We start from the raw sequence: 15,799 nt of genomic DNA, 5'->3' as shown, positions 1-15,799 counted from the left end.
ATGTAATTTTTTAAAAGTATAATAGAGTATGTAAGTTCAATTGTATAAATTAAAAATAATTTTATTCACTTTATAATTTTTTAATCATTTTATATAAAGAGAATGATTTTTTTTGTATTATTATTTATTTATTTAAATACAAACTAAACATAATATAATATAATTATTATTATATTTTATTTATCATTTTATGTATCAAATATGATCTACAAATATAATAGCACCATATGCACCGTTTACGAACTCAAATGCAAAAATACAAGCCCATCGGCCATCACTAATTCCCCATCTCAGTGCATAAATTCCAAGTCCTAAGTCTCCAAAAAACATGCTCTTCCTCTCTATAGAGGAGCATCATCCGTTTTCAAAGCCATAGAGTGATGAAAAGCAAGTTTCTTATGCTCATCCTGAAATAATAATTGCAAAACCTCAAGGAGTTCAATTCACATAGGCTATATAGTCTGCAACATACAAAAACAATTCTATAATAAGTCAAAAGGTTCCCCACTAGAAAGGGAAGTAATTAGACCCTGAACAAAATTTCTATTTTCAAATGCCTACACTGTTGTTATGAGAAAAATCAGACAATTTCTTTGCTTAATTAGCAACAATAATCAAAATTTTGGAACTAATCACACGAGGGGATCAAACCAACAGATAAAATTTTTCCAACTTTATTGAAATTCAACCTAAGAAAAAGAACCCAAACCTGAAGAGTCACTCTTTTCTCTGTTTTCGATAGAATAAGACCAAAAATTAACCTTAAGTCAAATTCATCCCAAGTAGTGCAATTCTATATCCAAATTAACCTTCAAATTATCATTATTTCATAATTAACTAAAAATTAGACCTCAATTTTTCTAATAGAGCAATCTCATGCATTACGGATAGCTTTAATATAATGTTTAGGTTGTTTTACATTGACCATGGTGTTTCATTTATGAATGATGTATGAGAGTACTATTGGAAATTAGGTTTTTTGGATGGAAGCTTCTATTTGTATGGGATTTTTTTTTCTTTATACTTTTTTTTTCAAATTTTTTTAATTATTTTTTTAAAATTAACTCTTTCCATTTTTAATTTTTAGAATTCTCAAATTCCAAAACTTTTAAAAATTTCAAATTTATAAACTTTTAAAAGTATCTGAATTTGCTTATCAAAAAATTTAAAATTTTTTATCTCAAATCATTAAAATGAAAAAGAAATCTAAAAATTCATATATTGTAAACAAATGCTCTCTCTATCAAAGTTATAATTTATGTTTACTAATTTATAAATAATTTTATAATTATTTAAAATAATCGTAATTTTTCATCGTAAATATTAAAAAAATGTTTCAGGATATGAGATTTATTTTCAATTGAAATCTTGAATTTTGCTGGAATCCTAGAAAATTAAACAAATATTTTTTTATTAAAATGAAATGATATTAATTTGATGGATTTTATTTAAAATTCTAAATATAATTTTTTAAAAACTTATCGGATGTAAAAGTTCAATAAATTATATAATTTATTGAATACTCATATTTAATCAATTATAAAATTTAACAATTATATATATTTAAAGACTTTAAAATAAAAATAGAAATAATTAAATAATTTTACTTTAAAATGATTTAAAAAAATATATAAAACAAAAATGAAAGTGCAGATAAAAACACCTTTATTCGATCCTAAATTATCTAGTTTCGAATCATTAAATTGTGTTCTTTAAACAATATTTCAATTTTAGGTTTTAAAGCCAAACACAGCTTTAACATAAAAAGATTAATATCATAAATAATTTTTAAACTCAAATAAAATATTTAACATAATACTTAAAATTTTAAAACTTCTAATAACTATAAATTTATTTAAAATTAATCATATTAAAAATAAAAATCATATTGATTAATAAATTAATTATTTAAATAACATGTTAAAAAATTTTAAAATTCAATTACCATATTTTTCATGTTTCATTGTCCCGACTCTTCAACAAGCTTCGCTTTGCTTCTTCACTTGAAATTCTTATCCCCCACTCTCTCCATTTGTTTAATTCTTAAATCTTGGAAAAAAAAAAAATTCAATCTATCGTTTTATTTTCAAAATGGCCTCAACAAGGTTAACGAGGTCTGTTTTGTCAGCCACTAAAGCATCGAAAGCTTCGACTCTGTCTCCGTCTCTGCTTATTCATTGGGCAATTCCCTCGTTTCACCTCATCGGCCTCCAAATTTCAACAGAGTAGCAGAGAACAATGGCGGCGTCATCTCTCTCACTCGCAGCTTCCACTGTTCCACTCCACGTTACTTCTCTGCCACTAGCCCTGCCCAGGTTTCTGTTACATTTATTGGAACTTTTAATTTATAGTCATCAATGGTAATATTTTCATTTTCGGTTTTATTTACTTGGGGAGATAGCTACGTTTGTGTACCCCCTTCGTGCTTGGGCTTCATTGATTATTTGTGTGTCCAAATTTAATGAAATTGGGTAAAATTACATTGTAGCGTTTTTACCATTCTTATGCTCATGTTCAACTCTCTTTGTGTTCTTTTCTCTATAGATCAATCAGTCAGAGTACACTGATATGGTATGGGAAGGCCTTGTTGGAGCTGTTGCAGTGGCAAGGGATAACAAACCGCAGATGGTGGAATCCGAGCATTTAATGAAAGCCCTTTTAGAACAAAAGGATGGGTTGGCTAGAAGAATTTTCGCAAAAGCATGGATAGACAACACATCAGTTCTGCAGGCTACGGACGACTTCATATCAAAGCAGCCCAAAGCATGTATTTTAATGGATTATTATTTGTTCATGAGTTTGTTTTGATGCTTTATTCTTTGTATATGATTTTATTTTCTTGTGGCAGGTGAAGGACGCAAGTAACCCTGTAATTGGATCACATGTTAGCCCCTTTTAGACAATTCTCGAAAGCATAAGAAAGAAATGGGAGATAAGTTTGTTTCAGTGGAACATTTGGTCCTAGCATTATGTCAGATAAGCGGTTCAGGCAGCAGTTATTCAAGAACCTTCAGCTTAGTGAGCAGGCTTTGAAGGATGCTATTAAAGCTGTTAGTGGGAATCAGTGTGTAACTGATCAAAGTATGATTTTAACTTTAACCTGCCATATGTTTATTTTGAATTATAGTTCTCATAGATATGGTTAAATCAAATGTTATGACTTGATTGGTTTAGAGCTTGCAACTGAAAAAAGAATGAAAAATTATAAACCTCTACCCAACTAGTTAGTCAAGCTCTATGTGAGTAAATTGAACGTATATGTTTAATTGGGACAGTGGTGAAACATATTTGGTATGCCAACTTAATTTTTATTCACTTATCATTCTACGTCTTTGGGCTACATTTTCTTAAATGTCTCTTTCTTAATGTATATAGATCTTGAAGGAAAATATGAGGCACTTGACAAATATGGAAATGACTTGACTGAGCTTGCTAGGCTTGGCAAACTTGATCCTGTTATTGGCCGTGATGATGAAATAAGACAGTGTAACCAGATGTTGTCAAGGCGAACAAAAAATAACCCTGTTATAATTGGTGAGCCAGGTGTGGGGAAAACAGCAATTGCTGAAGGGTATGGTTTTCAAGTATTTCGGTTTCTTTTGGTAATTCTAACAAGTAGCAAGCTTTGTTTCATAGTTAGGACTTGATTGGTGATTTGCTTTTTTTCCATCTTTGGCATAAATTTAGTTTTTTCTGATAGAAGATCACATGTATTAAATTAATGATTTCATTGATTTTAAAGTAGCACAATCGCTTTTTGCACAAAATTTGGATATCCAGCTGTCAAATAGTTCATTTTCTGACTTGTCTTTTTTGTTTTGTACAACCTGTCCACAAATAATGTACTTAATAGAGAAGGCATGCGAAAAAATAATTTCGTCCCTTTTCTAAACCAGAATTGTACTATTTTCCTGTCAATTCTAATGATGCATTTACTGAGCTGGTCTTTTATGGCAGTGCTAATAAGCATAAATTTGTAAGTTTGCTTTGAGTCGCATTTATTGCTTAGTTTTATGGGTATGCATGGATACTTTGTGCATGATCGTTTTGATAATGAAAATTTTCTAATTATATTGCAGATTGGCTCAAAGGATTGTACGGGGAGATGTTCCAGAACCACTCTCGAAATGAAAGGTATGAATTTAAACAAAGAAGTTATCCATTTGAAATAGATAGGAACATTTTGAATGTGCCTAGACACTATGATAAAGATATGGTTGTAGGAAGAAACTTAAGGGGCAGTTCTTGGAGTGTACAGGGTCTAGATCTATATCAGCTATTCATGGACTTGGGTTATGAGCCTGTTTCAATTGTAGCAGTAATTACTAATCGGAACTGCTTCAATGGTTAATGTTCATCTAAAATTGGCATTATTTCCTTGTTTTCTTCAGTTGATCTGCCTAGACATGGGTTCCTTGTTGGCTGGTGCCAAGTTTCATGGAGATTTTGAGGAAAGGTTGAGAGCTGTGCTGAAGGAAGTTACTGCTTCAAACGGGCAGATTATTTTATTCATTGATGAGATTCACACAGTTGTAGGTGCAGGTTTGTGCCGTGCTTTTATTGCTTAAAATATTATAATTTTGTTGTTAAAAATTTTACCATTGTTTTCCCTTCAGAATTCGTGTGTGCTACATGGAATAAGCATGTAACTAGTACAATGCAGATGAATGCACTAGTAAAACTTAGTATCTTAGCCTCTTGATATGTTTTTATATTGATTTGAACAGGGCTTGGTTTCTAATTCTAAAGAAGTTATGATTTATGATGCATTTAACCATGTGTTAAAGATGGTTATGTCTAATTTGTTCAGGGGCTACAACTGGTGAAATGGATGCTGGGAATTTGTTATAGCCAATTTTGGGGAGAGGTGAACTGCGATGCATAGGAGCTACTACATTGAATGAGTATAGAAATACATTGAGAAGGCTGACAAAGGTAACAGAACGTTTTTCACAGAATGTTTTTGTGGCAGTTTTTGCGGACTGCTTTGTAACAGAACTTTTTCTGCCTGACAAAGGTAAAGTAATGAGTGAAAGGGGAAATTTCATATCTGCTACATGGATAGATTTTATGTTAATTATCTATCAGCCTTAAAATTTTTGGGTAAATGTGATTCTTTAAAGCTCTAATTTTCTTTTTTTCAGCCATTGACCTTGTTGATGAAGCTGCTGCAAAGCTTAAGATCCACAGAGTTGGACGAGATAGATAGCTATTCTGAAGTTGGAGATGGAGAAGCTATCCCTTAAAAATGACACTGATAAAGCATCCAAGGAAAGGTTAATCAAGAAGGAAAAAGATTTGAACTCACTCAAATGGAAACAGAAAGAATTAACTGAATGGTGGGATCATGATAAGGCTTTCATGACTAGGATCTGATCAATAAAAGAAGAGGTAACTTTCAATTGATGTCATTGTTGCTCTGTTAAATAACCCTCATATTTCTTAATCTCTGATTCACCTTGTTTGGTGTTTATGGATTGATAGAGTTAATCAAGAAATGGAAGCTGCTGAGCGTGAGTATGACCCAAGTCATGCTGCTGAGCTCAAATATGAAACTCTAATATCTCTTCAACATCAGTTAGAAGAGGCTCAAAAGAATCTTGCTGTGTTCCAAAAGACTGGGAAATCCTTGCTCCTCGAAGAGGTTACTGATCTTGATATTGCTGAAATTGTTAGCAAATGGACTGGCATACCTTTCTCAAACCTCCACCAGTCAGAAAGGGACAAGCTAGTCTTGCTGGAAAAGGAACTTCATAAGAGAGTAATTGGCCAAGATATTGCTGTAAAATCAGTAGCTGATGCAATCAGGCGCTCAAGGGCAGGATTGTCTGACCCAAATCGTCCAATAGGTAGTTTCATGTTCATGGGCCCCACTGATGTTCGCAAAACTGAGCTTACAAAGGCTTTAGCTAGTTTCCTCTTTAACAAGGAGAATGCTCTTGTAAGAACTGATAAGAGTGAGTACATGGAAAAGCATGCGGTCTCACGCTTGGTTGGAGCCCCACCAGGCTATGTTGGTTATGAAGAAGGTGGACAATTCACTGAAGTTGTTCGTCGAAGGCCCTATTCTGTAGTTCTTTTTTATGAAATCGAGAAAGCTCATCATGATGTATTCAATATTTTGCTACAATTGTTGGATGATGGAAGGATAACTGATTCTCATGGAAAGACTCTTAGTTTTACGAATTGTGTAGTAATAATGACTTCAAATATAGGTTCTAACTCCATTCCGGAAACTCACCAAAGTACACATGAAAGCAAGGATGCCGCTTACAATGTGATGAAAAAACAGGCTGTTGAGTTGGCCAGACAGACTTTCTGCCCCAAATTCATGAACCGTATTGATGAGTATATTGTTTTCCGGCCTCTTGACTCCAAAGATATTAGTAAAATAGTTGAGATACAGGTGATTAATCTTAACATAATACCTTTTCTTGGTGTTTGATATATATATATATATATATATATATATATATATTCTAATGTTTTCTTAATGAGAAATCTGCCACAGGTAATATATTAGTAGTTAACTTTGATTTAGCATTATTGGAAGCCTCAGAATAGGAAATAGTAAATGCTAAATAAGATCTTTATTTTAGGTTCTGGACATCTCTCTCAAAGAGAGTATGTAACCTACATTGCACAGTAATTATCCCTGCAGGAGGATTTTCATGCCTTATGTCTTGGTGAGTGATGAATCATAAGTAGTTAGATATTCATCTTTAGGTCAAATTGAAGGCTTAGTTTTAGCTCAAACCGCTCTCTGTAGAAATTTGTTAGAGCAAAAGTTGTCGTCGCCAGAATTTTTAAGAAAGAGAAAGTAATATCAATGAATTATATCATTGCAATTGTGCTGTTGTAAGTTATTTAGCTGAGATAGATATTCTTATCAATCAAGAGATTTGCATAAGATTTCACGATAATTTTATTTCTCATAACAATCTGAATTATTATTCCATGTCCAGATGATGCGGTTAAAAGAGAGACTCAGACAGAAGAAAATTGCACTACACAAAGGAAGCTGTTGAACTTCTGGGGACACTGGGATTTGACCCCAACTTTGGAGCAAGGCCAATTAAGAGGGTGATACGACAATTACTACAGAATGAAGTTGCAATGGGAGTCTTGAGAGGAGATTTTAAGGAGGAAGACTCGATCATTGTTGATCCGTCAGCAAAGGACCTTCCTCTTCAAGAAAAATTAGCATTAAGAAATTGGAGAGCAGTTCTCCAGTAGATGTTATGGTTTCAAATGATTAATGTTGCCTTCGGAGTTCTAAATACAAGGAATAAGAGTTTCGCTTCACTTTACTCACTCATCTCAAGATTTCAGTTGTAAAATGGGGTCGGAGGCTTTGTTTGAATTGCTACTTACCTGACTGTTACATGAAAACTGTGTTCTTAAAAGCTTCAATGGCCAATTGCCTATATAAATGTACCCTACACAATATGGATCATGCAACACGATGGTCGCATGCAATCACTGCAAGAATTCCCGTGATGATATCTAAAGCCCGTAGCATTGTTGTGTTTACTATTTCTTCTTCTAGCCCTTGGCCTTGGATGTGGCTGGAATTGGACTCTTTTATTCACTAGTAGTCGGCTTCCAACCCATGACTTTCAACTTTTTCTAAAGAAAAATTTTTTATGTTTGTTTGCTAGCATTAAATTTTTATTGTAATAAGGGATAAAGAAAAAAATTATAAACATTTGGATTTTAATTTTAAATATTAATTTAAAAAAATTTGTGTAAATCAATTCAACATTTAAGCGTTGTTAAGTTCAAACTTCTCGAAATCAAATGTCACAATTTTTCTTTCACTGAAAAAAATTGAAGGAAAAAAGTAACCATGACAAGGTAAATAAAGAAGAAGAGTTCAGAAAGTAAAGAGACGAGAATCAGGGTTTGGTCGATGCCACATTGGGTTGATCGAAGTTAGAGAAGAATGCAGGTACTTTCCCTTTCACCGTATAATTCTTGTATACGTCTGTCTACCAACGTATTAAGTAACATCCCCCAATCAGTTAAAAGTCCCTACCTGAAAGTGGAGCCCACAGGAAGCTTCTTCGCTGAGCTGGACGGCTAAGATGAGAGGACAGCAGCTATTGCATTATGGCCGTTGGTACCATCGTCTGACACTCTATCAAGTTCCCCACCTACACTAACAAACAAAAAAAAAAAATATTATGTCTGTACGCCCTTTCTCTTTTTACAAAATCAATGTAAATATGGCGTCTCTTACAAGCTTCTCTCCTTTATCGTTTTCCTTAAAATAGTTTCTTTTAATTATTGATTAAAAAAACCAAGTTTTTGTTTGATCGATGTTCTTGTTTCCTTGGTGGATGGAAATTAAAGGATGGGTTTCGTTTCGTTTCGTCACTTAATTGTTTATATTATTTTCAAAATTTTTTAAAAATCCATTTTACCCTAAAATGTAAATAGTATAGTACTCTTTTTAATATATTTTTGAATTAAAAAATTACATTTTAAAAAGTTTTGCTAACAGGTAATTTTAGGATAAAATTTAAAGTTATTTATTGATATATTATTTATTGAATGAAAATATTATTTTAAATAATAATCTTTAAAAAACTCTTTAGATACACTAGCAAAATCTAATTTTAAAATTTCTTTAATTTTGCTTTTATTGAAAAAAAATCAATCATAAAAAAAAGCCACATACCTAGCCTCGTAGGGGTGAGTAAAAAATATGAAAAAAATTAGAAATTAATTCAAAATCATAATATTTAATTTAGTTTGAATGATTTTTATTTTGTTTAAATTAGATTTGAATATTAAATATATAAGTTAAAATTAAATAGTAATTTTTTATCAAGAGATAAAGAAAACAAATTAAACTAAATTATATATTTTTATTAATTTTTATTTTTTTAAAATTTTATAAAATAAAATAATTATTTTATATATAAATTTATTTAAATATATTAAAATTTTTATTAAAATAATATATAACAATAAAACAATTAAAATATAAAAACTAATAAATCAAATAGATAAAATATTCATTTAAATTCGAATTAAATTTAAATTTTTATAATATTATATATTATCATTTTAAAAAATTAAATTCAATTTAATTCAATTTTAACCATCGTCACCGTTACACATACCCACCCTATATTACTGTATGCTCTATTATTTAAGTATTAAAATTTTAAATTTAGCAATAAAGATTAGAAAAAAAAAACTTGCAATCCAAATTCCAAACAGCCCCTTGCGGTTTACGGTGTTTTTTAGTTTCACTCTTCCTATTCTTCTTTGTAAATTGTAACTGTTTTCTTTCTGACAGGCCGATGTGGTTATAAATAAATAAACCAAAAAAACAAATAAAAACTCGTTCACTCTCTCTCTCTCTCCACTTTCTTTCTATCTTTGGGCTCTGAAAAAAGTGAATAAATTATTAGTAAATAAACAAATAAAACAGAGAGAAATTAATATGAAGAACAACTTCTTCTTTCTTTCCAATTCCACTTCACTCAAAGCTACATTCTTTTTTCTTTTGCAAATGTAAAGTTTGGTTTTTTCTTCACAAAAGATTAATGGCTAAGTGTCACCGAAACCACATCGGATCCATAGTCTTCGACCGACCTTCCGCCACCACCACCACTTCCGTTAACCATTTCAGACTATGGACAGCCTTCTCCGGCGCCGCATTCCGAAGAAAATTCTTCGATGCTGTAAGCTGCGGCGCCAGCTCCCGCCACCGCCACCAACTCGTGCAAGAAGTGCTCAACGACACCGTCCCTCAGCCTACTCCGCCTCCCACCACCACGATTAAGTCGGTCTTGAAAGAGTCCAACGAAACAAAAACAGCAGACAGAGTAGTGAAAAAACCCAACAAAAGTGGCAAGCCAGAGAAGCTAGCGGATCTCTTGAACTTAGCGGAAGCTGAAACTGATGCTGAGACTAAGAAGAAAGTGGAAGCTTTGGAGGAGTTGAAGCGGGTGGTTAAGGAATTGCAAGTGGAAGAAGAAGAAAACAAGAGAAAAGCTGCGAGTAGAATAAGGCTGCTTACTAAAGAAGACTCTGAAGCCAGAGTGACTTTGGCCATGCTCGGAACTATTCCGCCATTGGTTGCAATGCTTGATTTTGAAGATTCTGATTCACAGATCGCTGCTCTCTATGCTTTGCTTAATCTAGGAATCGGAAATGACGCGTGAGTTTCCTGAATTTCCCATTTTTAAAACAAATTATTTTCTTTTTTTATTGGTTTTTGTGAGTTAAAATGAGAAATCTTTTTCTAATGTTGCTATTCATGTTTTTATGTCTTTAATCTTAATGTGGCATTATTGTTCTGCTTTGTTTTGTTGCTCTCTTATGTTTTTTGATCGATTTGTTTTCTTCCCATTGTTGGGTTTTTTGTTTAAGAGAAAATAAAAATGTCTGAAATGATTGAAGGGAATTTGCCTTCACACGTCATTTTCCATGTTTCAAAGTCCTGTTGTTTTCTTCAAGCAGGTCCGGATTTGTTAAATATTGCATTTAATTTGTCTTTAATCCAATTTATTTCCTTTCTGCCTTGATCTTTTTAACTGACATTTTCTGGACACAGCTTTGTTTGTTACCATGAAATTTCTTAATTTCGTTACATTAAATTTGATTCTTTTTAAAACCATTTTTCAGGAACAAAGCAGCCATTCTTAAAGCAGGGGCTGTGCATAAGATGCTAAAGCTTATTGAATCCCCAAATGCACCAAGCCCGGCAGTTTCAGATGCCATCGTAGCAAATTTCCTAGGCTTGAGTGCCTTGGATTCAAATAAGCCTATCATTGGATCTTCAGGGGCTATTCCTTTCTTGGTAAAGACCCTCAAGATTTTGGACAGAGAAAGTAGGTCTCAAGCAAGACAGGATGCTCTTCGAGCTCTTTATAATCTATCCATTTCCCGATCAAACATTTCCTTCATTCTGGAAGCTGATTTGATACCCCTTCTGCTGAATGCCTTGGGAGACATGGAAGTTAGTGAAAGAATTCTTTCAATTTTGAGCAATGTAGTATCCACTCCGGAAGGTGGAAAGGGCATTGGTACTGCCCCAGAAGCATTCCCAATTTTGGTTGATGTGTTGAATTGGACTGACTCGCCAGGTTGCCAGGAGAAGGCATCATACATTCTTATGGTTATGGCACATAAAGCATATGGAGACAGACGGGCCATGATTGATGCAGGCATTGTTTCATTATTGCTTGAACTAACACTTTTGGGTAGTACGTTGGCACAGAAGAGAGCTTCTAGAATTTTGGAGGTCCTGAGAGTAGACAAAGGGAAGCAAGTCTCAGAGAACTTTGGTGGGAGTATGAGTGCAGCAGTGTCTGCCCCTATTTGCGGGTCTTCATCCTCTTCAACAAACCCAAATGGAAAGGAGTGCTTGGTAGAAGAAGAAGGCATGATGAGCGAGGAGAAGAAAGCTGTAAAACAATTGGTCCAACAGAGTTTGCAGAACAATATCAGGAGAATTGTCAACAGGGCCAATTTGCCACAAGATTTTGTTCCATCAGAACATTTCAAGTCCCTCACAGCAAGCTCAACTTCAAAGAGCTTACCCTTTTGACCAAAAACGGATTGGCCATTGCAATTTGCATTGAAGGGAGAATGAAGAAGAGATTCAGTAGTTAGTCTTGTTTCTAAAATCCCATTGTGCTTTTCTTATTTTTGTAGCTTTTGTCAACGTATGATATAGCCATTGTCAATATTCCATCAGTGTCCTATCATAAGCTTTGTAGAAACTAGAAAACGTTTCTTCTTTTGGTGTATGACCAAGTAGCCCGTTTTGCCTCAGTTCTAAACTTCAAATTCATCCATGTGTGATCCGCTTTGGTCTGAATAAAAATAAGACCTGCCAAATAAAATGTCCTGCTAAAGTTTTTAAAAAATGAACCTTTCCGGATCTGAATAATAAAGAACCATGAAGTCGTATGAACAACAAAAAGAAAAAAAGAAAAAGAACCATAAATTCACAAACGGTTCTGAATGACGAAATCCTTTGTTCCAAGAGATGCCTGGCTGTCAGTGGTATGGCAAGCAAAACAGGAAAATCCGAGGGTTGATATTGTCAATTAGATTAGTGTTCTTGCCATCTGGATCTCTACGTCCCTAAAATCAACGAGTCACTTTCAACCTCAATGGTACTGTTTTGTCCAAAGCCTTGGCCATACTCCTTTTAATTTCTCATTTATTTATTTTTCATCACACGCACCTGTTAAAAGAAAGTTGTCCGTCATTTTCTCCTACGCAGAAACAAGGACCGTTCATTGCAATTTCCATCTGGGAATCTCTTGCTCCCTTGTAAACACTTCTTTTTTCTTTTTTTTAATTCTAGCTCTGATCATTTCATTGGGAATCTCTGGATTCACAGAGTTGAATTCAATCCATTTTTGCATTTGTAGTGGGAACCCGGACTTGTTTAATTTATCCTCTGCATTGAACTTGTTCACTGAGCCATATTAATATATTTAATTTAACTAGTAATCTATTTTCAAATTACAGATCAAAAGGAGATAACAAGCAAATGGGGACAGAAGGAAGAAGAAGCTGAGTTGTTGGCTGCAATTAAAAAAATTATCTAAATTTTCTACCCTGACGGTGTATTTATTCCATATATGTTCATTATGGGTTACAACGGTCATATTTGTAATGCAGTCCTTATCTATTGAAACTTCACTCACTCACTCTTCTTTATCTCCTGTCTTGTACTTGAATTTTGTTGTCTGGCTTTCCTGTATGCATTCTATATGGAAATGTGATTTCACGAGGATAATGATAAAACTCAGACTTGTTACCGTTCGGGCAAGATTGCAGAGCAAATTTGTCCTTTTTATCAGGCTTTTTTTATCCTTCTCTCACACGGTCAATTTATTGGCTTCAAATTCAATTCTTTGACATCATAATAAAGCTCCATTGACAATCACAAATTTTATTAGCTACATTTAAAGATCTGCAACATGATTCATAGGCAACAAATTCATCCAAATGAAAGTTTTTGAACCATATCTTTAAAGATCTCAGTTGCTTAATCCAAATCGTAATAGCAAAAGCAACCACAATTTGGTCTAACTGTATTCTTACGGTTGTCAATGAGAACCACTGAAGGCAGTGATCACTGGATATAGTTGCAGCTGTAAGGTAAGACAAGTTAGAGAGACAATGAATACTTCATTAAAAATCCACCTGTGTTTTGTTCCCCATTTATTACTTAGGGATGAGAGGTGATTGAATTAAAAATCCACCTTCAAAAGCTGAATATTCCAATCTTAATGTTAAAGATAAAGGGTTGGAACTTGGATTATTAATCTATTACAGTGTATGAAGCATAATTCTGATGACTTATTGAATTAAGGTCTAAACTTTGATACCACTGGTGGATCCATAGACACCCATAAAATTGAAAATTTGAATGAGAATTTTGAAGATTATGGGTGTTAGGTTGATGATCAAACGATATTAAAATGAGCAAAACTGGTCCAAAGTCCATGAGAATTCATTTCTACAAAATAAGATGAAAAAAAAAAAAAAGAATCTGCTAAGGCTGCAGTAAAAGCAGATAGAGCCAAACACATATATGATTATAATTGATCTATTTGTTTCCAGCTGCAACCACTGACATCTTTCTTTCTTTCTTTCCCATAAGCATAATGGTAAGAAATAATAATTGAATCTCTGAGAGAGTATAAAGGACGTGAGCCGTGGGGCTGGTTTTTGGCAACCACTGCTGAGAGCATGGAGTAGTATTTATTTTCTATCTTTGCTATGAACGAATCCTAGTAGCGTGGGGACTTTGTAGGCTAGGAATGCATGTGAAAATTGATCGGGAAGAGTTTTTTTTTCTTGATTTCCTTTGTAGCTATTATCAAACCACCCAACTATGCAAAATCAGTGAAATAAATCTTTGATTATCCACTCTAAGATGAACCCCACCTACAGGGTAGCTAGACTATATTATTACAGCCTTCACTATTGCCACTTGATGTTCAGTTGTTGATTGAACCCCACATGTTACCATACTTTGAAAGAAAATATAAATCCCGACTCCTTTCCCGTTTCCTGTCCCTTTGCTCCAACATACAACAAAAATGAATGAGTCATCCTCCTTTCAAGCTGAGGAGCAAAGCTTGGTCTTTTCCTTGACAACGTAATGGCAATGGAAGCTTTGTATTCTGGCAATTTAACAGGAAATGAAGCACAAAACGAGGACAAATATTCATGATTTTGAAATGAATTCTCAGTACTTGAATTTACCATTCCTTGTTGTGTGTAGACTGTAGTACACCTGATTTGTCAACTCAGGGAACGGTAGATGGCCACCCCATGTTTGGAAAGGGTTCAACCATGGTGCATCAGCCTACCAAATCTTGATTAGCCAAGCAAATGAAAATCACAGCATTGTTACCACCTTACCCCTCATTTTTTTCTTTCTTTTAATTTGGCATAGTTCTATTGATAGTTGGCATAATTCTCATATTTTTTCACAATCATTGAGCAAGAATTAAATCGATGTCTTTTCATCTTTAATCAAATCATTGAATTAAACGCATTATCTTTTCAATGTCTTACTAGATTCTGCCAATTTGTCTATTCATCTAGACTCTCCACCTCTCATTGAAAGAAAATCTAATGTTTAAACCATAGACAGACATGTATGGGCTGGTGAAGGTACAAATACATAAAAAAAAAACCTATGAAAGAGGAAAAAAAGTAATGGAACTTTTTCCATTTACATGATAACCATGTGCATTCCAATGAGAAGCATGATGCCGGTGCTAATCTTTGATTTAAAAAAAAAAATGGTGATGGTCAAATTTATTTATTTTTGTGAGGGAAGAGTTCTATTTCTGTTTCAGTTACGAGAATATCTAACACAGTGGGTGAGGGGTGGACAGGGTTGGAAAGTGGTCTCTTATGGCCGATCTTGAATTGCCTTGGATTGTTTGGTAAACATGAATATATGGGTGGAAATTTGCATGAAATGGGACACCAATTTTTTTCATTTATGGTTATTGGTTCAGAATTGAGTTGGGCCATTTGAATGAATAATGGAAGGTAATTTTTTCTGGCAATTGGCAAAGCTAAAAATCATTCAAGATTTTGACGTTTTAAATTTAAATCATTTGGAAAGAAGTGATACCTGATCGGATTCGATTTAATTTTTTTAGATAATATATAAAATTATAAATTTTTAAAATTTAATTTGAATACAAATTAAAATTTTATATTATTCAAACCAAACGAAATTAAATTTTATTAATTCAATTTGTTAAGTAATTGTTTTTGTTTTTATTTTTTATTTTAATATAATTTTTAATATATTTAAATAAATTTAAGTATAAAATAATTATTTTATTTTATAAAAATTTAAAAAATATATAATTTGATTAGATTTGATTTTTTTTCACTTTTTGATCTAAAATTTAATCTTAATTTAATATATACATTTAATATTCAAACTTAATTTGATCTGAATAAAAAAATCAATTCAAATCGAATTAAATATTATTATTTTAAATTAATTTTGTATTTTTTAAAAATTTTAAAAAAAATTTTGATGTTTAATTATAAGACCAAAAAAAAAAAAGTTTGATAGGCAATAATTAGTTGGAATTCATGGTATATACTTTCCTACCAAGACAAATAATATCACAAGGACAAGAGCTTGAATCTTGATGATAAAGGGTAGGGATAGCAAAGGAGAATGGGGACATTTGTCACAGAAAATATTATCACAACAAAATTATTTCTACCGGCAATTGGCGAAGCTAAAAAATCAAAAAGTAATTTAGCAATTGGG

The 15,799-nt window shown here is 32.9% G+C and overlaps 1 protein-coding gene and 1 pseudogene across 2 annotated transcripts; both read left to right on the top strand.

Moving 5' to 3' along the window:
• Positions 1–1,964: 1,964 nt before the first annotated feature.
• Positions 1,965–7,406, top strand: LOC111286520 (chaperone protein ClpB4, mitochondrial-like; annotated as a pseudogene). The gene is made up of 10 exons (XR_016343039.1): positions 1,965–2,315; positions 2,545–2,763; positions 2,849–3,081; positions 3,376–3,571; positions 4,080–4,134; positions 4,392–4,542; positions 4,811–5,017; positions 5,145–5,390; positions 5,476–6,406; positions 6,966–7,406. The product of XR_016343039.1 is annotated as a chaperone protein ClpB4, mitochondrial-like (transcript).
• A 1,951-nt stretch (positions 7,407–9,357) lies between these two features.
• On the top strand, positions 9,358–11,885 carry LOC111285851 (ARM repeat superfamily protein). The gene is made up of 2 exons (XM_022875481.2): positions 9,358–10,177; positions 10,645–11,885. Exons 1-2 carry the CDS (start codon positions 9,561–9,563, stop codon positions 11,567–11,569), a joined length of 1,542 nt encoding a protein of 513 aa, XP_022731216.2. The 5' UTR covers positions 9,358–9,560; the 3' UTR covers positions 11,570–11,885.
• The last annotated feature ends 3,914 nt before the right edge of the window (positions 11,886–15,799 follow it).

This window comes from Durio zibethinus, chromosome 6 (assembly GCF_047325235.1).
Source record: "Durio zibethinus cultivar Kanyao isolate XHJ-2024 chromosome 6, ASM4732523v1, whole genome shotgun sequence".
In the NCBI taxonomy this organism is placed as follows: Eukaryota; Viridiplantae; Streptophyta; class Magnoliopsida; order Malvales; family Malvaceae; genus Durio; species Durio zibethinus.
Note: the sequence above shows the minus strand (reverse complement) of the source record. Positions and strands in the feature narration are given on the sequence as shown.